The sequence below is a fragment of the Equus caballus genome, chromosome 10 (genome assembly GCF_041296265.1).
Source record: "Equus caballus isolate H_3958 breed thoroughbred chromosome 10, TB-T2T, whole genome shotgun sequence".
In the NCBI taxonomy this organism is placed as follows: domain Eukaryota; kingdom Metazoa; phylum Chordata; class Mammalia; order Perissodactyla; family Equidae; genus Equus; species Equus caballus.
The window spans coordinates 66584900-66612774 of NC_091693.1; the positions used below are offsets into that span (position 1 = coordinate 66584900).

Consider the following 27875-nt stretch of genomic DNA (forward strand, 5'->3'; position numbering starts at 1 on the left):
AATAATTAGAGAATATTTAAAAAGAGTATGAATATCTTAATTCATCATTTGGCCATATAAAATATCCTTTAAATATATATATATAACATCTAATATTAAATATATCTAATTCTATATGCATTTCATAAAGGCAGATAAACAAAACTTCGGACGTTCTGATTTGATGTTGCAATTAGGGTTGTATTTAAGATTTTATTATTATTATTTATTATTTTTTTTGCGAGGAAGATTGTCACTGAGCTAACATCTGTGCCAATCTTCCTCTGTTTTATGTGGGATGCTACCACAGCGTGGCTTGACAAGCAGTGCTAGGTCTGCAGCCAGGATTCAGGCCTGCGAATCCCAAGCCACCAAAGCAGAGTGCATGAACTTAACCACTACGCCACGGGGTGGCCCCTTGTATTTAAGATTTAAACTCACCTCCTCCTTGTATCCAGCCATTTCGTACTATTCGATGAAAGATTGAACCTGCATAATGTAGCCTGAAGCCACTTTGAGAAAATCCTGCTATTCCAGTACATAAGACCTGAAAATTTTTACATGTTTTGGGACATACGTCACAGTACAGCTAGAAAATAAAGATTAAAGATTTCAGAGATTAAATATTTAACATTCTGACAGTTACAGATTCCCACTCCTCCCAAATTATTAAAAAACAACCACCAAAAACCCCTCTTACCTCAAAAATTAGTCTTCCAATTGGATAAAAATCAATGGCAATGTCCAGGAAGACAAAATCATGCTATTAAAATTCAGGAGAAAAAAATAATGCAGGTCAATCTCTTGGAAGAAAGTTTTCAAAATGACCACAAATATAACAGAATCATGCTTTCAGGATAAGATGTCAACAGCATAAACAGTAGATAATGTAACAGCAAAATTAAAAGAATGACTTAGGGGCCGGCCCGGTGGTGCAGCGGTTAAGTGCACACATTCTGCTTCGGTGGCCCGGGGTTCGCCAGTTCAGATCCTGGGTGCGGACATGGCACTGCTTGGCAAGCCATGCTGTGGTAGGCGTCCCACACATAAAGTAGAGAAGATGGGCATGGATGTTAGCTCAGGGCCAGTCTTCCTCAGCACGAAGAGGAGGATTGGCAGTAGTTAGCTCAGGGCTAATCTTCCTCAAAAAAAAGAAAAGAATGACTTAAAGAAGTTTGTTTCATTTTAGTATAGCAAGTCTTTACAACCTAAATAACACACTTTTTCGACTCCTTCAGTAGTGAAGATTTGAGTAACATTAACCTATCATGCAAGACTGAGAACACATGGCCTAGATATCACTACATCGCAAACTATGTGTGGAAAGGAACACTAGTCCCTCTAGGAAAAGAAACAGACTGGGAATTCTTTTCTTTCCTGAGTAATTTTGGGAAAAGATCTAATGTGAGCACCAAGGGTTTGGTTACTATATGTTCTGAATTTTCAGAGACAGCACAGATCAGCTAACCAGAGCCACACCACAGCCTTTCTGAGTGGGAAAATAAGGCCACTATATCCGTAGGAGGCGCAGTACTGGCGGAGGGAAGAGAGGATGCTGTGTTTCTGAATTATTTCAGTCATGTCTTCATGTTCCCAGAGGCCCCCAGATCTTGTTTTCAATTGACATCCTTTCTGGTAGGGACAACTAACATTTGTGAGACTTTGTCTAGCCCTGCAAAGAGGCATCCAGAATGAAAACCCTAGTTTCCATCACAGTAGCATTCACTCAGGGAGTGGAGCACATCTAATGGAATACATTTCAACACGTAAAAATGCTGCCTGATATATATAACAAGGTACATAATTTGCCCTGCCCTATTTCTTAAGAATCCAGGAAACATAAATGAAATCATTTTAAAATGGATCACTATCATTATTTTATGTCACTCTAACTTTCTTTTTCAATTAAAAGACTGAAATAATATTGTGCCATCTAGCATCCAGGAATGAAGTATTACATCCATACTAATTATAATTAATTTATTTGTGCCTCTCAGCTTCTGGACTACAAGTTCTTAATTATAAAACAATATTAAAACTTCAGAATAAGAGGCATAATATAGTAAACTTCACAGGCTTATGAGGAAAAAGAGGATATATTGGAAATCATGATTGACTTCTAAAATGACTAAGTCCATTTAGGCACCATTAAACTTCCCTGCGCATCAATATTTTATCTTTAGGTGGTTGTCAAGAATAGATAATTCTAAAAATTCTAACGAGAAGGGAGCAAATGAATGCAACACAAGGTAATGTCACCTCACAGCCAAACTTGCAAATGTAATCGTCTCGTATATCCTTCCAACCCAGAAGTAACACATCCCTGGGTTTTACTCAGCAAGAAAAATCTAGCCTCTGTGCAAAAAATCCAAGGATTTTCTCTGGAATCTAGGTCCTCTCTCCTCACTGCCACTAATTAATTCAGGCTGTCATTATCTCTAGGCCAGATGACGATAGCAGCTTTCCAAATGGCCTCCCTGCCACCAAGCTTTCCCCACTCCACCCTGTTTCTTCACAGCCCTAAAAGTTTGTCCAAAAAAGCAAAGAGGATTATGTCATACTCTTCATGAGAAGTTCTGTTGGCTCAGCTTCCTTCTGGATAAAATCTAACATTAGTTAGAACAGACAGTAAGTTCAACCTTTCTTTAGTGGATCTGTTTGGGTTTTTTTCCTCCTTAACATCTGACCACTTTTCCTATTTGGGGTACTCCCCACAGGGCCCTACCACCCTCTAAAGTGGCTCAGGGACCAGAGTCTCCCTCTCCCCACCCTGTGAGAGCCAGGGTGTGGGGATATGAACTGGGCTCGACTAGTCGTGTGCTCCTGCCTGGGGCCTTGGATCTCCAGGGACACAAGGATACAGGAGTTGAGAAGTTATTCTCCGTGAAGGCGGCAGTGCCAACCTAGGGCCAGCAGGCACCTGTGGCAGCATCCTGGCTGCACATCCCTGGGGCATGAGTCTGGCCATGTTTTCCTGCTGCCAGGCCTCCCTTGGTTCCAGCCTGCTTTCCAAAGCTGGTTCTTCAGCTTTCCTGCCGATTGGGAGGTCACCAGTATCCCTTCAATACAGACCATTCCTCCCTAAGTTAATCAGAGGAGCTTGGTATTGTTGGCACTGAGAATCTTGACATCCTCTCATTTTCCCAGCCTCATTTCTCACTAATTCTGCCTGCCTTGCTGTCCCCTGCCATTCGCAGCTTGCTCCACGTACTTCTAGACTCCTGTCCATTGGGAATTAACTGGTATAAACATTAAATTCTTCCACGCACCCCAGAGTTTCTAGCATTTTCCAAGTACATTGTTTACTCAACCAAACATTCACTGAGCACCTAGTATGTTTCAGATTCTATTTGAGGCAGTGGTTAAATGAGGATGAACGAGGCAAGATCTCTGCCTCTGCACGGCTCAGATCCTAGCCCTGGGTCTTTCCGTGGGCACAGGCCACCATGGGCATGAAACAATTTTCAGCATGTGGTACTTGTTGCTACAAGGTTTCTGAGCAAAATTACAGATTACCTTTACCTCTATTGCCATTCCACCCTGACATCTTTCTCTCGCTCTCTGGACCTCAAGTTTCATGACTGTCCTCTGCCATTGGAAACCTCCCCAATGCCACAGCTTGTCTAGTCCTGCTTTTGCCAACTGTGTCATGCTTTAAAAAGTCATCTTTCTTCTCAATTCGACTTTCCATTCTTTTTGTGCAGCAGCTCTCAGGTGTTAGAAAGTATTAATTAAAATATTTCATACTAAAGGTATGAATGACAGACTCGACCTTTTCTGGGAAGGCTTGTCTTTACAGTCGTGTGTCACTTAACGATGGGGATATTTTCTGACAAACGTGTTGTTAGGTGATTTCGTTGCTGTGTGATCATAGAGTGTACTGACACAAACCTAGATAGTGTAGCCTACTACACACCTAGGCTACATGGTGCTAATCTTACGGAACCACTGGCATATGTGTGGTCCGTCATTGACTGAACCATCGATACACAGCACATAGATGTCTATTTTTAAATGGGTGATAATTAATGCACATAAATCTCTAACAAGGAGCAGGAATGTTGGACAGCAATGCTTTTCTCCCTGTGCAGTGTGCCTGCTGTGAGATATGCATGCGTAACATACCACCAAGCAGAACCTGCCAGATTATATCCTTTGCAACTGGATCATAAGGTCATTGGAAACTTAAAACCTGGTCTCCTGCTCTTTTATATTCCCTTTTGCCAAAATATCAGTAATCAGCACTGAATTAATATAAATGATCAAAGATTCCACCATTTTTCTTTAAAAATTAGTGTAACTTGGGGCTGGCCCTGTGGCCGAGTGGTTAAGTTCACGCGCTCCGCTGCGGGCGGCCCAGTGTTTCGTTGGTTCGAATCCTGGGCGCGGACATGGCACTGCTCATCAAGCCACGCTGGGGCAGCGTCCCACATGCCACAACTAGGTGGACCCACAACAAGGAATGTACAACTATGTAACGGGGGGCTTTGGGGAGAAAAAGGAAAAAAATAAAATCTTCAATAAAAAAAAAAAAAAAAATTAGTGTAACTTGCCTTGGTGTCTCTTAAGAAGTTAGTAGAAAAATCCACAGTAAGTGCCTCGTAAAGTGCAGGCGGCCTGAAATCAATTATATCCCAGATCTTGTGGGCCCATTTCTGAAGGTCAAGGGCATCACCCAGGAGCTGATCATTAACAAAACACATCACATAGGAAGAATATTCCCAGACTTCATTCTTGAGTTCCTATAAAGGAAAAGGACCAAGAAAATGTAATGAGGAAAAAGCAACACAAAAAAACCCCCATAAGCCAGAGCTTGGGATCAACTCTAGGACTGAATCTTTAAAAAATATATTTTTTGCTATCTTTGAGAATTTTGCTCTCAAAAAAGAATTTAAGAGCATTTTTAAGAATCTGACATCACTCAAAGCAAAGAATGACTTAAGAGTCATCTTAACAATGGTACAATCATAGAAAACAGATGGTAATCTGGTAATAAGAACCTGTGTGTGTAGCATACTTGTTATATTAACTTGAAGACAAAATGCAGCCTCTGACCTCATTTCTGAAGCACATTTTACCTTGTGCATACATGGAAAGGTTAGCGGTTCTGAGTCATACGTGGTTTTCAAGGCAAAGGAGCAAAAGAATTTTTTTTTTTTCTTTTTTTTTGGCTGAGGAAGATTAGCCCTGAGCTAACATCTGTGCCAGTCTTCCTCCACTTTATATGTGGGTCACCACCACAGCATCGCTGACAAGTGGTGTAGGTCTGCACCCAGGATCTGAACCTGTGAACCTGGGCTGCTGAAGGGGAGTGCACTGAACTTAACCACTACGCCATGGGGCCAGCCCCAAAAGAATTCTTTTTTGATGGAGGTGTGTCAGGGTGAGGAAATGCTTCCTGAGGGCCAGTCAGGAGCAGTGAAGAAAAGAACTCACCTTTGTCAACACTTTTAAGTCCTAAGCCCCTCAAAATAAAGTGTGTTAGTGTTTTCAGCAACACAACACTGAGAGCCAACCTAAATCCCAGTGTGTGGCCATTGAGTAATGTCCCCTCCGAGGAGATCTGGCTTATTATTACCCAGTGCCAGTCCTGGCAGAAATAGGAATAATTTGGAAAGCTGTTCTTCAATTTTAGCAGACAATCAGAATGACAGATTCCTGAGCCCCATCTGAGCTTCTGATTCTGGGATGGGGTCTGAGAATTTGCATTTCTAACAAAATCCCCGGAGATGCTGATGCTGATGCTGCTGGTCTGGAGACTGCACGTGGAGAGATGCTGGTTTGGGGAAGAGTTTGCCTTCAGCTTGCCAGCTTGCTCCATTCCCAGCTCCTCTCAGGAGAGTTCATGTGCTATTGCTCACTTCCCATGCCCTCATCAAAACCTGCTTCAGAGAAGAGAATAAACTTTTTGTTCATGCTGGGCTGCAAAACACTGATAGAGCCTATGGGTCAATACTCCCCAGAATGCTGAATTTACTAGTATGATCATATTTTATAGGACACAAAACATTAAAAACTGGGGGGCTGGCCTGGTGGTATAGTGGTTGAGTTTGCATACTCTGCTTTGGCAGTCCAGGGTTTGCGGGTTTGGATCCTGGGTGTGGACCTACACACTGCTCATCAAGCCATGCTGTGGCGGCATCCCACATAACAAAATGGAGGAAGACTGGCACAGATGTTAGCTCAGGGATGGTCTTCCTCAAGCAAAAAGGAGGAGAACTGGCAATGGAGCTTAGCTCAGGGCCAGTCTTCCTCACCAAAAAAAAAAAAAAAAAAACATTAAAAAGAGGATAAAAAGTTTGTCCACTTTCTTTGGAGGCTGAAGATGTAAATGCCTTGTCTCATGACAGCAGGCTGGGTCCAGTGGTTTCCAGGGCTGTCCAGCACTAAGATCTATGATGCTGCCTTTTTGGGAAGGGAGAGAAAGGCCTTTCCAAAAGGCCTGAAGCCGTCCGTCTGGACATTACATTCTGCTGAAGCCTAACGCCCCCTGGACCTAACCTCAAGTATGCTGAGAAGCACTACATATAACACAGGATACAATGCTTAACACTGAAGAAGGACAAAAAGCTGGCCTGAAAGGGAAGAAAAGGTTAAGGGGACAAGTGTCCAGGAGATGAGGGTGGGAGAAGGGAGAAAGGAAGGAAAAGGAACAAAGAATAAAAGGTGGAAAGCAGCAGCAGGGATTACCTAGAAAGCCTCATGCAGGCCCCACGAGAAAAGCAGGAGGAAAAGAACACAAAATGGTCAGTCACCCAGGCCGCAAAGGGCACAACACCGCAGAATGGAGTACACTCCCATCTTTTAAGAGGATGGTGGGAGAAGACAAGAGGAGTGAGTACCAACCGCAGAGCATATCATGGCCTTCCTGTGGGTGGAGAGCACGATGCTGGTAGGCAGTATCATACGTTTAGTGATAAAAATTAAGAAAAACATTGTTTTATGTCAGGGTGACCAACTGTTGCGGTTTGCCTTAGACTGTCCCAGCTTTAGCACTGAAATTCCTGCATCCCAGCAAACCACTCAGTCCCAGGCAAACCACTGGTCACCCTAGTTGTTATAAGTATTAGAGTTAGTATATACAAGTCGTTAGAATAGTGTCTGGCATATAATAAGCACCATATATAAGTGTTTATTCTGGTTCTATTTGAATTCCAATGAAACTGTATTATGGCTCTGAAAATGTATGAGACTCATCAACCGTCTTCTTGATTTGGTCTCCTACCGTTCACCTGACTGAGCAGGAGTTTCAGTGCTAAAGCTGGGACAGTCTAAGGCAAACCGCGATAGTTGGTCACCCTGACATAAAACAATGTTTTTCTTAATTTTTATCACTAAACGTATGATACTGCCTACCAGCATCGTGCTCTCCAGCCACAGGAGGGCCATGATCTGCTCTGCGGTTGGTACTCACTCCTCTTGTCTTCTCCCACCATCCTCTTAAAAGATGGGAGTGTACTCCATTCTGCGGTGTTGTGCCCTTTGCGGCCTGGGTGACTGACCACAGGATCACAGGACATCCTTGTGCAACCAATTACACAGCAATCGAAACTGCTCTGGTCAGGGGAAATGGGATTTCATCAGCCACTGGGGAGATGGGGTGAGGAAGGGAAACCAGAACTGGGATCCTCTATAGGACTGGGCCAGGGGTGACAAGCAGGAGGCATAGCCCATTCCAGCCTCCCACCCCAACACGAGAGATTGCTGAGCCAGGATGCCACCCTTCATATCCTTCGTATCACATGCTCCAGGCAGCACTACTAATTGATCAGGGTTGATACCCAAGAGGAAACCTATCTGCTCTGCCACCCGTAGATAAGCTCTGTTGGCCCCAAGGTCTGGGGTTCTCCAAGGGTACTGCTGGGGGGAAGAATGCAGAGAAGGAAGCTTTCATGAGGACAAGGCTACCCTCTGGGAATCTCATGCCTGTCATCATCAGAACTCCCCTCGGCAACAGCCCCACACCAGCCCCCCACTATACCTGTGCCGCACACCACCAAACCCTCTTAGAGTTAGGGCCAAGAGAGTGCCAGGCCACTGTAACCCAAGCGCCATGGTGTCCCAGGGAGTATAAATGATGGGCGGGAAAGGAGGGGTAGCCATCAGCAGGGGTCAACAGCAGCACTGAGAGCTTAAAACTTACCTTCATCACAGGCCTTCCAAAAGAAAACCCTGTACATGTTTTACTTCTTCTTAAAATCAGCCTGGTAAAACGACTGACATAATTTAGGAAAAGTGCATAAGTTAGAGAAATTAAAATCTAGCTGCACTGAAATTACTGCTTCAGTTTTTTCAAAACAATGCATAGATCAGTAATTCAGGCAAAACTGTGCTCATCTCCCACACCCCGAATATCCTTTACCCTTTTTTTCTCCAGTAGATATTGATCCCATGCAAATTCTTGAAGAGGCACTATTACAGGATCTTCGAATTTGGATGGATAAGTATTCTTGAGACTCTGGGTTTCAAAACAGAATAATCATTTTAGAGTAAGTTCTCTTTTAAAGTAGAAAATCATTTCTCTAAATTTTTATGGGGTCTCCAGGAAGTTTTATTCAATACACACCCAGGCCACACAGTCTGGCATAGATACCCTTAGATACAGTCTGTGCTTACTTCCGTTAAGTTGCTCCCCAGTCTACACTGGGGCTCTGGCTTATTTGTCTCTCACCTGTAGAGACTCAGCTCCTCGAGGGCAAAGACAATGTCTTAGTTTTCCTGGATTCCCACTGGCCTTAACATCTGGCATATAACGGACCGTCCACACACAGCAACTCAATGAACAAATCAATAAATGAGTTTATGCCAATAGTTCTGTGATCTGTCATGTTCTTTTTGGACCAGTTTTTCATAAATTTAACTCTTACTAAACCTTAATGGATCTACAAATACTTTTAACTAAAATAAATAAATGTTATTGCTTTAATTCACTGATATATGGAGAATAGCCAAAAGGATATTGTTGTGGTTATACCCCTTGGGAAAAAGAGAAATAAATAGTAAATTTTTTTGGTTTAGATATCGAGCATGTATTGATTTGACATACCTTGTTTTGTCTATATGAATCAGAGAAAATTCTGACTGGTTAATCATCTCTGTCAAAAAAAAAAGTTTGGGTTCCTGATATGTTACACTGCTTCCTCCTAAAGCAAGAGAAGGCAGCTGAGGCAGTAACAATCAGACCTTTCGGAGTGGGTCTGAGGAGTAGACGGGCCAACAGGGAAAAGTGACAGCTGGCCACTCCAGCTGTGATCTAAGAGGACCCTGGCCTGGCATGCTCATCAGGGCTGGATATTCGAAGGGGAGAAAGCTAGGATGCAAGTGTATCCTGCCTTGGGACCAGGGGTAGCAGAAGAGGGCAACAGCAGTGTGGCCATTTCCTTCTTGGACTTCTGTACCCAAGCAACAGATGGGGTGTCCTTTCTCTCATTTCCAGTGTCTGGGCTCCGTCTGAGGCAATCACGCAGGATGACTGCTGTTTCTAACTGAGGGACCACCCGGAACAACTAATGAGCCCGACAGTTTTCGGATTAAGCATCTGTAATCATACTTCCTTCATAATTCAGTGTTTATTCTAGAATGGACTATATCCAAATTAGAATATATGTAATACTCATTCTTACATTTTACAAATCTAAATCTTTGTTAGTTAATTAGGCATCTGGGATTGCTCACAAATGATCATGTTGGGAATATATTCACGGATCCTTTATGAAGATAGAACTAACTGAATTTACATTGATAAATTTTCATATTCAAATAGAGCTACAGTAGACAAAAGCTTACAAAAGGGAAAATGTAACATTATTAATATAATAAAGACCTTGTTTTCTTGATTTAGTGTCCTCTGCATCAAGGGTCAGTAACCTGTGGCCAGCAGGCCAAATTTGGCTCACTGCCTGTTTTGCAAGTCGTGAGGGCTAAGAAAAATTTTTAGATTTTTAAACAGTTGAAAAAAGTCAAAAGAATCATATTTCATGACATGTGAAATTATATGCAAATCAAATTTCAGTGCCCATAATAAAGTTTTATTGGAAAGCACCATTCATTTACATACTGTCTGTGGCTGCTTTTGCACAAGGACAAAGTTGAATAGTTGTGAATGGGAGCCTATGGCCCCAAAGCCCTAATAATTTAATATTTGGACTTTACAGAAAAAAAGTGCCAACACCTTCTCTACAGTGTGGAGCAGGCACAAACAACATGTGCCTTCAGAAAAGGAGCTAAAAAACACAAAGGAAGGGGGCCGGCCCCATGGCCTATGGTTAAGTTCAGTGCACTCCACTTTGGCAGCCTTGGATTCGCAGGTTTGGATTCCAGGCATGGACCTACACCACTCATCAGCCATGCTGCAGTAGCAACCCACATATAAAATAGAGGAAGACTGGCACAGATGTTGGCTCAGGGCTAATCTTCCTCAAGCAAAAAGAAGAGGATTGGCAATAGATGTTAGCTCAGAGCTAATCTTCCTCAGCAAAAAAAAAAGAAAAAGAAAAACAAGGGAAAAAAATCCCTCAAACTCATTAAATACAACTTGGACCATAAAACTTTGCTGATCCCATCAGCCCAGATAACAGTCCATAATTTCTACTTCTTTTGATGATCCATGTAGCATTTTCAGACTTATCACTTGTTCTCTTCATATTACTATAAACTTTACCTGTTTTACAAATTAGTTACTATTTCCTGATTTGATATAGTTACAAACTTTTATTTAACTCTGTGGACTTGGAGCAGGCAAGAAGGTAGGAATTTCTTAAGATTTCTTCTGTTTGGGGACATTTTGTGTCAAGTATCCAGCTGGGTACTTTGGGAGATCCAAACATGAATAAAGCATTGTCCTGGAGTCTAGTGGGATTTTGGAGGAGAGAAGCTTGGCATAATCTTACAGCAGCATTTCTGGCACAAACTCCTGATGAATAAATAAAAGCAATAAGAGATACTGAAGTATGAGGAAGCCATTTGGTTTAAAACTAATTCGGCCTGAACTTGTTTTTCCAGAAAGGCCTGATGTGGCCTGTCAAGCATACACTGTACATCTGATTTAAACATTCGCAGTGTCTCAAAGACGAGAGCGATGCCCTTAAAGATAGGGATGCACGACCCCCCGCCTCATATCGGCATTTCTTTAAAGAAAAGCATTTCTTCCCCGAAACTAAGAATTACTGACCTACTGTGCTTAGCCCATGACCATGACCTGCTGACCACTGACCTGCTGTGCTAGCAAAGCATCTCGTGACTGTAATAAAAGGAGTGGATATTCCTGTCATATGTGATTTATGTTCCTTGTTCCAAGATGGTATATAACCACACTGTACACCCCACTTCGGAGTGCTTCCTTCCTTGGTGAAGGTGTTTCTACCGGGCTATAGTCCTCAAAGCTGGTTCATATAGTAAACTTATCCCAATTTTGATTTATAGATTGATTACAGATTATTTGCATTGACATCCCAAAGACGTGCTGAATTCTACATTTCACACATTTCTACATTTCTCCTGCATTCAGGTTATTGGTATGCTGCAGCCTGAACTGATCGGGCCAAATTCTTCCAGTTCCTTCAAGTGTTTTTCCTTTTATATCTTTCCACATGGTTACAAAGAAATGTCTGGATGTTCCAAAGCACTTGTGGGTCATTTGTTAAGAAATCCCTTAAGCAACTAATTTGATTGGAACGCAGTGACTGCTGTAGTAATTCTTTTTTTAAAAAAAACCTTCACGAATGAATCGTTTTCAAAAAACACTTAAGTTTGTAAAAAATCAGCTAGTTTACGTGGTAACACTTTTTCCTAAACATTTTTATATGAATTTTACAAATCTATAATTCAATTAAAAATTAATATGGAATAAAACATGCAGACATGTACGTGGAGGAAATTACCTTTTTTTCCCAGCCAGTTTCTGAAGGCTTCTTTCGCTCGGATCCCCCATTAAAGGTCGCCCTTCTCGAAGTGGAACGCCCGCCCGGACCCGCCCTTTGTCCCCGGTATGCTCGGGTCCGTCCAGACTGAGCCCGCCCACCCGGAACACCCCGTCTCCGAACATCGACCCCGGCCACCAGGAGGCGCGAGACGGGGAAGCGGGAAGGGCCGGCCGGCGGCGCTGCGGTTTCTTCGCGGTTACCTCGGCTGCGCTCTTCGCGATCTGAAAGCTGGCGCTTTTGAAGAGCCCCACCACCTTCACCCGCAGCGGCGGCTCGGGCGGCGACGGCGAGCGGCACCGGACCGACCTCGGCTGGCACGGCTGTGGGCCAGCCATGGCGGCGCTCCGGCACTTCTCCGAGCACAAACGCTGCGCGTCGCCAGGGCAACCGCGCGGCCCCGCCCCCGCTGTTCGCCGGACTCCGGAGCCGCGGGGAGGGATGGGGGCGGGCCCAGGGGGTGGGATGGGGCGGGGCCAGGGGCGGGGCCGACGGCAGCGACCCGGCCTTTCCTTTCCTTTGCGCCTGTTGCTGGCGAGCCTGGCCACAGGCGGGAGAGGGTGTGCGCTCGGCCGCCGCCTGGGACGGGCTTCGGGGAGAAGGAGCCGGGAGCCCCGCTCCCCGCGTGCCTCAGCCCTGCTCGCCGCCCGCCCGTGCCCCCTCGGAGACCACCCCCCGGCGCCGAGCCCTCGCGAGCGGCCCTCGCCTCCCGTCGGCGCGCGACTTCGCGGCAGATCGCCTTTCCGGGTTGGCAGGCCGGTTGCCTGGGTGACGCGGGAGCCGGTCGCGCGCCGAGCGCCCGGCCCTGGGCCTGAGCTGGGCGGGCTTGGAGGCCCCGGCCGTCGGCGGAGCGCGACAGTGGGACCGACCACCTGTGCGCGCCGCCCCCGGCCTGCACCTGTCCCCGCCGCGGCCATCGCTGGGGAGACCGGGCCGTCTCGCGCCCCCGGAGCGTCCCCGCCATGAAGCCCAACTTCTCCCTGCGACTGAGGGTCTTCAGCCTCAACTGCTGGTGAGTGCGCCCGCCGCGCGGGCTCTGGGGCCACGGTCACGTTCGCGCCCACACGGCCAGAGGAGGGTGGCCTCCCCTACATCCGGGGCACGGCGCTACCCTGTCCTGCAATCTCGGGGTGCGGGGGAGCCCGCACCACTCAAGGCCCACTCCTGGCCCCAGCCCTGGGGTTGCCCCGCGGGCTGAGCGCCCCAGGCAGCACCCGCCCCGGCCCTTCTCATCCTCAGGGGCATTCCCTACTTGAGCAAGCACCGCGCCGACCGCGTGAAGCGCCTGGGAGACTTTCTGAACATGGAGAGCTTCGACCTAGCTCTGCTGCAGGAGGTGGGGCTGGGGGGCACCCGGGGCGGCCGGGGGCGCTGGGGGGCACTTTCCCCGGGCAAGGGCCAGGCAGGCATCCTCACCCCTTCCCTCAGGTGTGGAGTGAGCAAGACTTCCAGTACCTGAGACAGAAGCTGTCACCCACCTACCCAGCTGCCCACTACTTCAGGAGGTGAGAAGTAGCTGGAGGCCTGTTCTCAGACCTGGAGGCTCTTGGCTCTGCCAGCCCTTCCCTATCCTGCCTGCACCCTCCCCCCTTTTCCCCAAGATCCTCTCCTCTGGGTGTGGGAGCAAGAAATGGTGGAACCTGGAAGATCTAGTTCTTCAGCCCATCTCAGCCTTATCATCAGGCCACCCTATCACCCCACAAAGGTTGTTGCTTTAAGCTTAGTGTTATGGCTACTCCCAGCAGCATAGAGGAAAAAGTTGCTAATAAGAGCCGGGAGGCAAGGGAGGGGAAGAGGGCTGAGTATGTCTCTCCTTACTTTTCTGGCTATTAATCTGGACTTGGCTTTCAGTGGCATCATTGGCAGTGGCCTCTGTGTCTTCTCCAAACATTCAATCCAGGAAATCACCCAGCACATCTACACCCTCAATGGCTACCCCTACATGGTAAGCCTGACCTCTTCCACATACCCTCTCCACCCTCCACTAACACGTGGAAAGGAGGCAGCCTTCCTGGGATTGCAGGGGAAGGGCAGAAAGAGGGGAGCAGTGCTCTGAGTTCCTGTCCCCTCCCACCTACAGATCTATCATGGTGACTGGTTCTGTGGGAAGGCTGTGGGGTTGCTGGTGCTCCATCTAAGTGGACTGGTCCTCAATGCCTACGTGACCCATGTGAGTGAAGCCAGCAGTGCTTAGGGCTGGGACAGGCAGCCTGGTCCTGGGAGGAAGAGATGGGACTCTTCTAGCTGGGCTGCCTGGGGGTGAGGGGTGGGAGCAGGATCTCCTAAGGTCAGTAGGCAAGGTTCACCCGTTTTTTTACCAAGCACACCACGCCAAGTGACAGACACAAGCTTAATTTAGACCTGCCCTTGAGACCCTCAGTTTCATCTGCTACAATCTCATCTATCTTGCTCAGCTCCATGCCGAGTACAATCGACAGAAGGACATCTACCTAGCACATCGTGTGGCCCAAGCTTGGGAACTGGCCCAGTTCATCCAGTGTGTGAGCCTGGGCTTGACAGGGGAAGTGGGATGGGGGTCCAAGGACTGAGGGGTGGCCAAGGCCCCACTTAGAGGGCAGTGCTGGTGAGGGAAGAATTCCTGCCTCACCAACCTGGTTCCTCCAGCCATACCTCCAAGAAGGCTGACGTGGTTCTGTTGTGTGGGGACCTCAACTTGCACCCGAAGGACCTGGGCTGCCGCCTGCTGAAGGAGTGGACAGGACTGCATGATGCCTATCTTGAGACCCGAGACTTCAAGGTGAGGGCCTGCCCGATTATCTCCCCACCTACACCCCCAGCTTCTCTCCCTCCTCCTCCCCCCATATCCTAGCGTGAGCCGACTCTCCACCTAGGGCTCTGAGGAAGGCTGTACAATGGTACCCGAGAACTGCTACGTCAGTCGGCAGGAGCTGGAGCCATTTCCCTTGGGCATCCGCATTGACTACGTGCTGTATAAGGTCAGGGCTCTCCCCTCAAGGTGCCTTCACCTGCTGTGTCTCTTCATCTCTTACCAGCCTGTGCTGATCCCTTGCTCAGCTAGTTTAGTCTTAGGTCACTGATGGCTGGAGAATGGGGTAGCCAGGAGCTGGTTCTCTAGGAAGAGGCCCTCAAATGTGAGTTTGTCTCTGGCCCTTACTTTCTCTAGGCGGTTTCTAGGTTTTACATCTCCTGTAAGACTCTGAAAACAACTATAGGCCGTGACCCTCACAGTGGCACCCCCCTCTCTGATCATGAGGCCCTGATGGCTACTCTGTGTGTGAGACACAGCCCCCCGCAGCAGGACGCCAGCCCTACTCATGGTGAGTCACCCCCCGTCCTTTCCCTTAGTCCTTCCCACCACAAAGCAGCCCCTCCAGTCTGACCCTCTCTCTCCTGCCCCACTGCCTGCCTTGTTCTAGGAGCAGCAGAGAGGTCACTGTTGATCAGCGTGCTAAGGGAGGCCTGGACAGAACTGGACCTGGGCATGTCTCAGGCTCACTGGTGGGCCACCTTTGCTGGTTATGTGACTGGCGTAGGGCTGCTTCTCCTGGTGTTGGTGTGCGCCCTGGTGGCTGGAGGAGGGGTCAGGGAAATTGCCATAATGCTCTGGGCCCCCACTGTAGGACTGGTGCTAGGGGCAGGTGCAGTCTACCTCTTCCACATGCAGGAGGCCAAGGGCTTATGTCGGGCCCGGGCTGAGCTCCACCATGTGCTGGGAAGAGCAAGGGATGCCCAGGACCTGGGCCCAGAGTCTCAGCCAGTCCCACTCTTGGGGCAGCAGGAGGGGGACAGAGCTGAGGAACAATAAAGCTTGACACTTTTGTGGCTCTGCCTTTTACCTTGTAGAGGCAGTGATTGGGGCCAGGGTTGGTGTGATTGTCACAACATAGACTGTCAGGCTCCTACACATCTCCTGACCTCCCTGCACACCCCCCACCTCCCACCCACAAGCAGCCTGAACCCTGTTTGTGGCAGAATCATTTTTATTATAAGCAGTGAGGCCCTCTCCCAGGCAGTCCAGACGAGCAGGGCGGCACTGCCCTGGCGTGAGGTGATCTCCCTTGTATGGAAGAAGGCAGGCAGCCCACCCTCTTCTAGCCCTGGGCCCCAAGCCCCGAGGCCAGCTCGCAGAGCCTGCGCTCCTCCTGGAAGCGGATGAGGGCATCCCGCTGGTTCACCACGTCCACCAGCTTCTTCAGGACCTGGTCTTCAGCCTGCCGATCGGCAGCTGTCTTTAGGTCTTCTGAAGGGAGGACACGAAGCTTAGAGAACAGGGAAACGGAGCAGGGACACAGGAGAGGGACACCCTAATCCTGGCCTGTGTGACTTCTACAACCCGGGCTTTGTTTCCTAGTATGTAAAATTAGGTTTGTCAACACCAGTGGTCTTCTAGCATTTTTTAGCAGCAGCACCATTTTAAAAGGAAATCTTGCATAAAAGCCCAGTTGTGCAGCTCCGATTGAAGTGAAGGCAGAGTAGGGGCTTGGAGCCCCATCCTCTGGCTTCCTCCTGAATTGCCTCAGAGGTACTCATGCCAGAGGACCATGTTGCTTGGTCCGTATCTGAGATCACAAAACTTGTGCACACCAGCGCCGTGACGTCCACCTCCTGACATCCCACCTACCTTCCCTGTTCATGTAGCCTCGTAGCTCCTGGTCCAGCTGCCACTGTTTCTCCTCCAGGTGCAGCTCTTGCACCCTGTGAAGGGCAGGGATAAAAAAGGGACAGCTTTCCAGGGTGCCCAAAGACCTGGCTGGGGCCTGGATCACGTGCCACTGTCACCACCCCTGCCCCTTACGTGATCATGAGCTCGGCCTCTTCAGCCACGAGGCTGTTTTTCTTCTGAACGAGCTGTAGCAGCTGATCTAGCCATAGTGCCTTTTCCTGTTCTGGGGAACCTGACAGGAAGGAAGAAGTGGGGGCAGAGTGGTCAGGAGGCCTCCAGCCCGGGTCACGGGAGTCAGGGCATGAGGAGCCTGCTGTCAGCCAGAGCCTGGTGGTTTGAGGGACTGCTGGGGGCTGAACACAGGGCTAGGAGGCAGAGGGGTGTCCTAGATTGTCCCTCCCCTGTCTTCACTCACTGCTCTGGCTCCTCAAGGCCAGCTCCAGCTTCATGCCCAGGGCCTCTAGCTCCCTCAGATCAACCTCGATCTCATTTAGTCGCAGCTGGATGGCCTGAGGGGTACAAGACAGAAGGCCCAGGAGTCCTCAGATTGCTCAAGAACAGAGCACTGGAGGAGCTCTGACCTGCGGTCTCAGAACTCTGACCCCATCAGAGTCAGTCCAGGAGCCCCTAGGCCTCACCTGGGCCTTGCAGAACCTCTTCATCTCCTCCTCCTTAGCACGGCGCAGCAGAGTCCGGCGCCATGTTGGGTACTTGTCCATGGTGCCTGATTTCTCGGCAAGGGTCCGCAGAGTCTATGGCAGGGTCAGGCCAGTCAGGGGTAGGGCCTAGCCCCCCCCTGGTGGATAGGGGTTGGGGAAGCTCTGTTTGCAAGGGACCAGAAAGAACGTGGGCTGGAAGTGGGGTAAGTTCTGGTAGAAAAAATGGAGGCTTAGAAACAGTAAAGAGTCAGACTGGGTGAGAAGACATTCGGAGAGAAGGGCTCAGTGGAGGGAGTGTGGTAAGGCTTCTGCTGTGGCCGGGGAGCCTTAGTGGATGTGTGCTGGCTTGGGCAGAATGGGTGGCCAGGTTCCTCCCACTCACCTTTTCCACGCCTGACTCCAAGGCCACAGCTTCCTCTTCCTCCTCTTCCGCTTCACTGGAGGAGGAACTCTCTTCCTCCTTCTCCATGGCCACAAGAACTGAGCAGAGGAGCAGCAGACATGGCCTGGGATCCCCAGGACCTCGCTTTCCATTCCCTAGCATTCCCCTTCCAGGAATCCCAGGACTACCTGCCCCATCCCCACCCTGCATCAGCATGTCTGGGCAGAGCACTTACCTTGAGGGCTCTCGACTGGCACTCCCCAGCCCCTAAAGCTGCCCTCCAGGGCCTGGTGGGCCAAGGCAGAGCAGCTGCGGGGGGGCTTGGGTGGAGGCTCCATGTCTGGGTCAGGGGTCAGGTTGAGGGAGGATAGCCGCTGGCGTTCTGGGCTGGAGAGGCGGAGCCGCCGACGGGTGGGCTGGCTGGGGCTTGGGACAGGACTGGCCTCCTCCTGGGTGGCCATGGGAGCCGGGCTTGATGGCATGCTATTCTCATCCGGTGTAGGGAGCTCCTGGAAAAGCCATGGTGTGGTCTGGTCAGTGACCTGCCCTGTGCGGGGTTGAGGCTGCCCCTTAAGACAAACTGGGCCCTGGCATTCATTCACTTAGACCGTTTATTGAAGTGTCAGGCAGTGTCTTGGATACTTGGGATACAACAATAAGTAAAACAAGACAAACCCCTTGCCCTCATGGAGCTTACATTCCAGTGGAGGAGAACATTCAGTTACCCCAGCAAAGCCAGCTGGGCTTGGAGAGACCCCTTTCCTCTTTCCCACCCCCCAACACACTTTCACAGCTTTTACCTGATTCTCAGGGCCTCTGTCACTGCTATCCTCTTTGTGGCCTGGCTGGGGCAGGTGCTGGAGGCAGTAGAAATGTCCTGGGAAGGGTGGAGAGGGGGAGGAGGCATCAGATGGAGGCAGCCCAATGCCCAGATACCCAGTTTATCAGGGAAGGTGGGGGCGACAGGACTCTGGATTTGCAGTTGAATTTCTACGAGCTTCCTGGTTCCTTAGAGCCCCACATTTGGGGCCTTGGAGAGGGACAGAGAAGACCCAGAGCTCAGGGGAAGAAGGTGCCATCTTGAGCCTGTTTCCACCCTGTGCTCAGCACCCCAGCTCCCCTTCACCTTCAAGCTCTTTGTCCCCGGGCAGGGCCATGCCCAAAGCCCTCCAGAGGCCTCCCAGGCCACTCACCATCCCCTGGGTGCTGCCCATAGTCACCCAGCCTCAATGTGGCCTCACACCTATGGCAGTGGAAGCAGCTCCGGTGGAAGAAACGGCCATCGACGCAGAGGCGTTCCAGGATATAGAGGTGTTCCCCACAAAGTGCACACACGTCCCCAGCACCGGCCTGCACCAACCCCAGGCCACAGGGTCAGCTGGAGTCAAGGCCAGCTGCAAAGTTCTTCCCTTGCCCTAAAAAAACCCCTCCCTGCCCTCCCCACACCTCTGCCTGCAGACAGGGCCCCCATTCTCACCTCCTGGTGTTGCGATGGGGGTGTCAGGGGTACACCAGGCTCTGGGACAGGTGGCTCCTCCGTACTTGGGGTCGCAGCCTCTACCTAAGGAGGAAAGGTGGGGAGGTGGAGGGGCAGGACCAGCTGGGGAGTGGATGTGTGCAGATGAATAGAAAGGGTTGGAAGGGAAGGGGAGTGAGGCTAGGAACAGAGACTGGATGGGGGAGTCACAGGACCTGGGGTGGGGAGCAAGACATGTGGGGACAGGACATGGGGCAGGGGACCGTCCAGCCCCTGTGTGCATTTACCTCCAGGCGACGCTTCTTGCCACCAACATCCTTCTCATTTTCCTGCAACAAGTCCTATCCTCAGCATGGGGCTCTGAGCCCCCAGTCTTCCTCTTCCCCATTCTGAAAGTCCTCCTCCCCATCATCCCAGGGACCCCTATTAGGAACCCACTGCCCAGCACCAACCCTGCCCAGACTTTCCACCTGGGCCCGTGTCCGTTGCAGGGTCCTTTGCAGTTTGCCAAGGAATAGTATAGCACTGGAGGTCCCTGGAGAGCCTTGGCTGACAGGGCCTGCAGGGAGAGTCAGGGTAGATGGGGGACCAATACTGTACCCCCAGAACAGACAGCTGTGCTCCAGCCCAGAAGGACACCTCTCTGAGGCTGTCTCTTAGAGGGCACCCTCTCCCCTGTCTCTCTCACACACCTCCTCACCCCACCCCTGCCCACCCATCTACCCTCCAGGTCACCTGGGTTGTGGGTGCTCTTAAAGGCACTGTGGAAGTGGCTGAGGTAGGCAATGAGGCCCAGTGGGTCACTTCCTGCCACGACTGCCTGTGCGGACAACACTGGCGTGATGCCCAGCTCATGCTCTGCCATCTTCAGTGCCCAAGCAGTTGCTTCCAGAGCCCCCATCCCCTGCAGCTCTGAGGGTTCCCTGTGGGGTGTTGGGGAGAAAAGTCAGTGGGAGATCAGCACCTGATTCCTCTGAGGAGACAGCAGCAGAGGTGGGACAGTGGGTAGGGGCGGGGGGGAGCACAAAGGGAGGATAGGACACGAAGGGTTTTTATTTTCTCTGCTACACACCCCCCACCATCACCCAATGACAACTGCTTCTGGCCTTGGGGGGCCCCTACCACTCACAAAGCTCTCGTCTAGTGAATGCATTCGATTCTGGTGGGAAGGCAGAGTCAGGCAGGACTACTATCTCTAAGGAGGTCAGTGACTTGGGGAGAAGGATTACTAGCAAGTGGTGGCTCTGCGACTGGTGCTCCCCACCATTCCACACCACCTGAAGTAGAGGGAGGGGCAGAGGCACGAAAGAGGGCTATGCTCTGCCAGGGACCCCTGAGCCCAATTTGCAACTCACAGTAGGCCAGGCCGCAGCCGGTGCACCAGAGCACACAGAGCTAACCCATCAGCCCAGGAGGAAGACAGGTCAGTGACATGGACACCAGGGTACCCAGCTGTCTGCTCCTGGCACCAGCGTAGCAGCTCCTCCTGGGTGCCCGCCGACCCTGGGAGAGGAGGCTGTGCTGTGCCCAGACCCTCTGGCTCACAGAGCCCAGACGCTGGGTCGGGGGGAGGTGATCAGGGACCCACCCCTACTGGGGCACTAGCATAATGCTCACTGTCAGCAGTACCTCCTTCATCCCAATTTTCTCATTTAAAAAAAAATCCCCCCTTTGGAATAAAGTAGGGGAATGAATCAAGTGAAATCACTGCCAGCCAAACAGCGGGCAGCAGCCTATGAACTGAGGGGCAAGGAGGGCCCAGAGGCTCAAAGGAAAGGCGGGTTTGGGGTCTGCAAGGCTGGAAGGGGTAAGGCAGAACAGCTGGGAACAGCGCAGCAGAGCTGCCGTTCAGCTGCTATACTTGTAGTGGTTGTTAAAATACTGAAATACTTCCACATAGATTGGCAATGCTGCTGCTGAGTGCTCCATAGCCCCTCCACTCTCCAACTTCCCCACCATCCAATAGTGCTCCAGTACCCTGCCGCTGGCCTGCAGCTGCAGCTGTTCTGATGGCTGGTGCTGGGGTCTCACTGGTTAGGAGATATTTTGGACATGGCCCTGGAGGAAGGCCTGCTCACCAGTCACCGGCTTTCCTGCATCTGTCTTGTCACTCTTCCTCTGCACAGGCTCCTTGGCCACCACGTCATACAGGTCTTGTACCTAAGGCAGCCCCTTTCAGGTGTCAAGGCAGGCTGACCACACACACCCCTCCGCCCATGGCGGAGGGGGGCTGCCTGGGGTAGGGCTCACCCAGAGGGGCAGTAACTGGGCAGGCCTGGAGGGAAGGCCTGACCTGGAGGAGGGGGGCTGACCTAGGAAGTCTGGTGGGGGTGCCAGGGGGTCTCACCTGATTGGGGGTCACAGCCTGGAGGTTCAGGTTGGGGTAGCGGGTGGCTGGGTCCAGCCCATACTGGGCCACGTTCCGGTGCATGTTTTCTGGGGATGTCTGTGACAGGAGCTGGTACAGGCTCTCACTGAGGGGGTAAGGGTGGGGGCAAGGGCATGAGTTGGGGGACACCATCAGCACCCACCCCTCAAGAACTGCCAGGCCCTTCTTTGATTCTCTTTTGCCCATGCCACTGTCTATTCACCCAGCACCCCCCACCCCCTTCCTGACCCTTGTCCTATATCTAGCCCTGCCTTCCCCCACCCCCCCCCAACTCAGGCCTCACCGCTCTGCCAACACCTGTAGGGGCCCGGCGCCCTCTGCCCACCGCTTCACCATCCAGGCTGCATCAAAGGCTGCCAAGAAGCCCCGAGCCACTCCTGTGCCCAGGGGCCAGAAGGGCTGCAGGGTCAGAAGGATAGGAAACAGCTCAGTGAGAGTCCAAGCAGAGTGCCTAAGGCCAGATGCCCCCAAGGTCACAGCAGAGGGAGCCCACACCAAGCAGCCTCTCACCCCCGCCAGGCCATCCTCAGCTCCTCCTTACAACAAGCAAACTGTTTTTTACCCTCTTCTTCCCATGAGGCATCTTCCTGCCCCAACCATAGAATCCCTGTGCCTCCTTACAAGGAGTCCCTGTCTCTGGAGGCACCAGAAGGCCCCTCCCCCTGCCCCAGTCAGGGAATGCTGAGCCCCTTACCTCCACCAGGCAGTCCCCCACCAGCCCCAGCAGCAGGCGGGCGCCATGCTTCTCCTGCACTCGAGCAGAGCTCTCTGCCCGCATCATGCTCGTGAAGTCAAAGGCAGCAACATCAGGCCGCCCGTGGGCGTCCAAGGCAAACTCCAGCTTCCCGAGCTTGCCATGGGTGGCGAAGTCAGCAGCTGCCCGAGCAAAGCGCTGCAGAGCCTCAGGCACCACGTTGGCACGGCCCAGCAGCCGGTCGGTCTCCGGCCAGTCCTACGTGGCCAACAGATCAGAACGAGCAGTGTCAGTTGGGCAATCCTGTCCCCCTGGATGTAGAAAGGGCACATACTGAGGCCCCGAGAAGCAGCTTCCCCAGACTCCACAGCAGTTGGAGGCTGAGCTGGGACTAGAATCTGGATGTCCTGCCTCCCATGCTCAAGCCCCTTCCCCAGCACTCACCTGCCCCCAAGGCCCAGGACCGCTGCTGTTACCATACACTTGCTTTGGACAAGTCACTGAGCAGAGCCTCAGTTTCCCCCTCATTTAGAGATGACATACCCAACTTCTCAAGGTACTCATGAGAATCAGGTGAGAAAATGCACAGAGTGCTCTCACCACAGTCCCTCGCACATAGAACAGAAGGTCTTCCACTGGTTCACTCAGCAAATACTTACTTGGTGCTTACTACACACCGGGCACCATTCTAGGCCCTGGGAATAATCAGCAAGAAAACAGACACAGAGAGAAAGCCCCTGCCTTCATGGAGCTCCTGTTTGTAGTCCTGGGGCCAGGACAATGTGTCTAGCCCAGAATATGACTCAGCCTGCCATGGAATCCCAGGGGAGAAGAGCTTGTTGAGGCGAAGGAAATGTCAGGGCAGAGGCAGGAGAGGACGGGCTCCCTCCACACCCGGGCGGAGACAGTGTCCATGCCTGGCCTCTACCTCCCAGGGCCTACTGCCCAGCCCTGCCTGCCTGGGCCCGGGCCCCACCTGACGCAGCACCCCCAGCCGCAGCAGGCACTGCTTCTTGGCTGTCATCACGAAGTAGTGAGTGTCATCCTTGTAGTAGACAATGTTCTCCAGATCAATGCCTGGGGGGACAGGGCAGGGGGCAGGTGTGTTTCCTCCTTATGTGTCACTGCTCTAAACACCTTGCCTGACCTCTGAGAGCTGGGATTACAGCTTAGACTGCAGTGGGTGCCCCTGACACAGGGGCCCATGAGTCCGGCTGGCACAGTGGGCCATCTGTTCCAGCCCAGGAGGCCTGAGGACTTGGAGCAGAGAGAAATTCTCTCTGGATGGGGTGGCAGCTGGGAGACCTGCACCATATGGTCACATGCTTGTGGACAACAGCCTGGCTTCTCACACTGAGGTGTGCACACCTCGGCGGGGCGTGACCGTGCAAAGTCAAAGTAAAATAGGGCATCTTCTTGAAGTACCGCTTTCATTTTGTATTTATATCATTTTTATAATAAAGCATATATAAAAAAACAAAATCCCACACATTTTGTGACCGATTTCCATGACTTGTCACGCTGGGTGGCCAAGTGGGGCTGTGTCTGCTGAGTCCCTGGGGCATAAGACCCCACAAAGATGGAAAAGTGGGGGATCCTTTGGACTGAGCACCTGGGAGGGAGAGGCGGGAGCGAGCCCACAGTCAGGCGGCTGGGGGGGTTTCCTGTGAGTGGTGCCCTCACCTGTGGCTTTGAGCAGGCTCTGGAAGAAGCTCTGGTTATAGATCCTGGCCACACCGCTGATCTCAGGCACCTGTGTCTCCTCCACGGTGCGCCTGTTCACAAAGTTGGCTGTGATGCCTATGGCCAGTTTGCCGCGCATTTCTCGCACTGTGAAGCCTAGAGGTGGGGGCAAGTGGGTAATGGCAGGAAGACGAGGGGTGTAACAGCCTAGCAAGCCCAGGAGGAGCCCATGCTGGTTTCCTCAAGGGAAAGGAGCACTCACCTTCAGGGACAAATTTACCTCCAGCAGCAGAGATGAGGACATCAAATTCATAGTTGGCCAGCTGGGCTGAGGGGTTGGGCTGGAGCTGGGCACGCCAGCCACTCCCTGGGGTAGAGGGTGTGAAAGGCACAAAGGTGCAGAATTCCGAAGGGGCCCCACACAACCCAGTGAAATAAATAAATGTGTAAAGGGTTTTATGGTTTAGAAAGCAATGACACATTGTCTATGAAATTACACCTTCGCAACAGCTGTGGAAAGCAGGTAAAGAGGGAAATATTACTCCCATTTTACAGCTGCTCAAATTGAGGCTCAGAGTAGTTTGCACAAGGCCACGCTATTAGAAACAGAGACTCAGCTGACTCCCAGCCCGACTCTTTTTCTTTGACGGGCCAAAATGTCCTTGACAGATGGGAGTTCTCGGGAGCAGAGAAGTACTTACCCTTTTTGGGAGGGGGCTGGAGGCCAGTGAAAGTGACACCCCAGTGAATTTCCACCCCCAGCAGTAATGCCACTTTCAACAAAAGCAGCTGAAGCTGCCGGATGCCTGGAAGGGAGAGGATGTTAGGAACACGGACCCCAGGACCGCACAGCCCCCCTGAGCACCGGTCAGAGCTGGAGAAGGTCTTAAAGATCACTCAGCTCATTTTACAGAGGAGGGACCTGAGTCCTGATGGTCACCTGTCTGAAATGAATCTTGTCCACTCTGCCTCTTGGCTGGCCCAGCAGCCCCCCGTAGGCCTATCTCTAGACCCAGGCTCACCCGCCCCTCCAGGCCACCACATGGTGCTCACTGATGTGATCCAGGGTGCCTGTGCAGAAGCGCCCATAGAACTTCTTGGCGCCGAGTGCCCGAAGGTCATGGATGGTGAAGGGCCAGAGGTGGAGCACGTTGTGGCGAGAGAACTTGGTGCGCTTTTCCACCAGCACCACACGTGCCCCCAGCAGTGCCAGTTCCACAGCAGCCCGCAGCCCACAAGGGCCAGCACCCACCACCAGGCACTGTGAACACACAAGGCAGTGTGGGCATGGCATGCTGGCTCCCTCCACCAACGCCCCCAGTCTCCAAGCCCACGTACCATGTATCTACCTTGGTGCTGGCGCAGGCCCGGCCCTGCTGGTAGACAGGCTGCCCTGCTCTCTTGTCCAGCTTGGCCCACAGCGTCTTGGCACTCCAGTAGTTGAGCTGGGCCTTGATCTTGTGGTATTGGGACAGACCCCCACCGGGCTCCAGCTCCAGGGCCCTGCATAGCCCCTGGAAGCTGCTCAGCACATCCTGGCACAGCTGGGCCTGCAGGAAGCTCTCAAAATGGGCATGTGCTGGGTTGGTGGAGGTGGGTGAGGCCATGCAGGCTCTTGGGGCTCCCAGGGAGGGGAGCAGCTAGGCAGAGGCACGTGGCAGCTGGAGAGAAGGAGGGAAGAGAAGGGGAGGAGGCTGAAAAAAGGAGGAAGGGAAAGGAAAGGGAGGAGAAGAAAGTAGGCTGGAGCTTTGGGTCCATCCCTGTCTGGCTCTACTCCTCTCTCCAGCCCGCTCCCGATCTGTTCCAGAGACAGCCACTAGCCCTTCCACTCCAAGTGAAATCTGCCAAATTTGGAAATGAAACATCAGCAATCCTGGACACAGAGGGCACACAGGAAGCCAGAGAGTCCCCAGCTCAGCCTTCCTGTCCAGGGACCTCCAAGCCTTGCTCCATCTCTGAGGCCCAGGGGACAGAAGCGGCAGGAATTCTTACCTGCCTTCTGGAGGCCCTGGAAGCAGGGCTTGTGGGAATTTCTCAGACGTGGAGCGGGCAGGCTGCCCAGGAGGAGAGCTTTCCTTGCTGTGCAGACAGGGACAGACCCTAATACTTGCAACTCCTGCTGCTGGGCACACCTACTGCCCCATCTCACCCCACAGCCTCCCTGTGCTGGGTGCCCCTGGATGGCCTCAGTGCCATGCTGGGTGTAGGGTGTGTCTTATGACAGGGCCAAAGTTTTCCTTATCACTCGTGATTGCCTCCTGAGGTGGGGGGGGGGGGGGGACGACGACAGTCTTTAACATAGGTTCCACTTCCCAGCACCCAAACAGGGGAGGATGTTGCGACTGACTGGGTGATGGCGGACTGGATCTATTTCTGACTCACTGTGGTCAAAATACTTCCTCTGCGACTCGCCTCTGCTCCAGTGGGCCTCAGGGTGGTTTGGGGGGCGACAACAGCTGGGTTTGCCCCTCCCAGCTTCCTCCCACCCCCATCGATGCACCGCCTCATCCACTGCGAGCTCAGGCGTCCTCTCCCAGGAATCTCCCGAGACAAGGTCTCCCTTTGTCCCCCTCTCCCTCGCTCGGGCACCCACGCAACTTGAGGGCTGTCGAAGGGGACTTTCTCATGCTGGAACCAGGAGGAATCAGAGGGTAGGGAGAATGGGGTTGCCTACCGGTGAGTTAGGGAAGGTGGGTGGCATCGATGGGGGCAGGTCCTCGGGGCTGATCCCCCCGTCGTCGGCCGCCCCACCAGTCCTAGTCGGACGGAGCCCAGCGGGCCAGGCCGAGGCGGGAGAAGACTACAGTCGTCCGCCGCATTCGGACTAGAGCAGACCAAATGTCAGAAGGGCAAAGGTCTGTCTTCGGAGAAGGGGAAGTGGAAAGAGGAAGACGTCAGCGAAGGAGGAGAGAGGGGCGACCCAAACTGGAAACGCCAGGACAAAGGGTGTGCGAGGGGTGGAGCGGTCTGGAAGGATGCAGAGGGAGCTGGATCACTGGCGGCGGGGGTGGGGTGGGGTGGCTACTCACATTCTGGACCGTAAAGTCTGGAGAGGGGCTGTGCAAGGCAGGGGCCAGGAAAGACTTGCCAGAGCAGCCAGGCGGGGTTCCAGAGCGCCCGGGGCCTCCTGTCCCCGGAAGCGCGCCCCCACCCCCACCCCCGATCCCAGCGGGCAGGGGGCGCACAGCTGGCGCAGCCGGACAACTTACCCGGCGGGCGGCTCCGGAGCCGGGAGGGGCCGCTTCCTGCCCGGCGGGAGTCCCAGTCAGGGCGGGAGGGCGGGGTCGGAGCAAGCGGAGGTGGAGAAGGCGCAGAGGGAAAGCCGCGGATGCGGGGCGGCGCGGCGCGGCGCGGCGAGTGCGCCCGGCCCGAGAGTCCGGCGGGGAGTGGGCTGCAGCGCGGGGAACCCAGCCCGAAGACGCTTTATTCGAGCCTCATTAGCATCTCATTACCCCGCGATCCCCCCCACCAGCGGCAGCCGGGGGCCCGCCCACGCCTGCAGGGTGGCGGCCGAGGGCGTGGCGCTGCAGATGCCCGCTTGGGGGCTGGAGACGCCGGCCTGGGGGCGCCCGGTGCCCGACAGCGCAGCAGCGGCCTCGAACTCCTTTTCGGTGCCTGCGCCTGCGAAGCTAGCCGTTGCCGGGCGGACGAGGACACGCACCCTTGCGCAGTACCGACACCAAGGGCCGTCTTCGAGCGCTGGGCACAGAAGGCGCTCGGACTGGGCAAGAAGTTTGCAGAAACTCGTGGGTCCGTGGGGTGGCGCCGGAACGTCTGCACTCTCTTCACTTCTTCTACCAGGAGATCCACGGCCCGGGCGCCCCACGATAGACCCAAGCTCGGGGTCCACCTCCCCTGCGGCAAAGTGGTGGGGCCGGGGGTGCTAGACCCCTAGTAAGGGGGAAATGGGAGGGGTGTGTGGGAGAGAGGCTAGGCTGTCAGTATTCAAGAATGCCTTGGAGTGAGGACCCACAGAACTGTAGGTGTTGAAATGGGCTTGAGAGACCTTTGGGATCAACTGCCTCGTATTCTGGATAAGGGAACAGCGC

At 52.5% G+C, this 27875-nt stretch overlaps 3 protein-coding genes across 22 annotated transcripts in view; 1 reads left to right on the top strand and 2 right to left on the bottom strand.

Annotated features, from left to right (window-relative positions):
• Nucleotides 1-12814, bottom strand: part of PPIL6 (peptidylprolyl isomerase like 6) — a 32443-nt gene extending 19629 nt beyond the window's left edge. For 3 of the 6 annotated variants that reach the window (XR_002810934.2, XR_011422593.1, XM_023650903.2), the window contains exons 1-5: nt 12101-12814; nt 8342-8437; nt 4533-4721; nt 680-742; nt 421-568 (exon numbers count right to left, since the gene is read on the bottom strand). Coding sequence is in view for 4 of the 6 variants with exons in the window: in XM_023650903.2 (XP_023506671.2) it covers nt 421-568; nt 680-742; nt 4533-4721; nt 8342-8437; nt 12101-12814 (1210 nt within the window). In the remaining 2 variants the exon portion in view is untranslated. The remainder of the gene's footprint in view (nt 1-420; nt 569-679; nt 743-4532; nt 4722-8341; nt 8438-12100) is intronic. The other 3 variants (XM_023650904.2, XM_070225364.1, XM_070225363.1) reach the window with 2 other exon arrangements.
• Nucleotides 12347-15714, top strand: SMPD2 (sphingomyelin phosphodiesterase 2). The gene is made up of 10 exons (XM_014735279.3): nt 12347-12909; nt 13137-13233; nt 13326-13402; nt 13749-13842; nt 13978-14067; nt 14312-14394; nt 14523-14655; nt 14750-14854; nt 15043-15196; nt 15296-15714. Exons 1-10 carry the CDS (start codon nt 12860-12862, stop codon nt 15682-15684), a joined length of 1272 nt encoding a protein of 423 aa, XP_014590765.2. The 5' UTR covers nt 12347-12859; the 3' UTR covers nt 15685-15714.
• A 127-nt stretch (nt 15715-15841) lies between these two features.
• Nucleotides 15842-27549, bottom strand: MICAL1 (microtubule associated monooxygenase, calponin and LIM domain containing 1). Of its 15 annotated transcripts, none has more exons than XM_070225347.1 (26): nt 27036-27549; nt 26501-26683; nt 25176-25487; nt 24880-25087; nt 24528-24632; nt 24089-24193; nt 23827-23982; nt 23120-23220; nt 22144-22401; nt 21733-21848; nt 21408-21534; nt 21139-21220; nt 20416-20563; nt 19796-19983; nt 19531-19619; nt 19348-19389; nt 19061-19144; nt 18777-18933; nt 18384-18460; nt 17819-18092; nt 17584-17681; nt 17181-17294; nt 16958-17051; nt 16675-16774; nt 16501-16574; nt 15842-16119 (listed from the first exon to the last, which is right to left on the bottom strand). In XM_070225347.1, exons 3-26 carry the CDS (start codon nt 25431-25433, stop codon nt 15971-15973), a joined length of 3204 nt encoding a protein of 1067 aa, XP_070081448.1. In that variant the 5' UTR covers nt 25434-25487; nt 26501-26683; nt 27036-27549; the 3' UTR covers nt 15842-15970. The 15 variants fall into 15 exon arrangements, with proteins under 15 accessions (XP_070081448.1, XP_070081453.1, XP_070081449.1 ...); XM_070225352.1 differs by having other exon boundaries at nt 15842-16116; nt 27036-27204; XM_070225348.1 differs by having other exon boundaries at nt 26856-27059.
• Between the last annotated feature and the right edge of the window lie 326 nt (nt 27550-27875).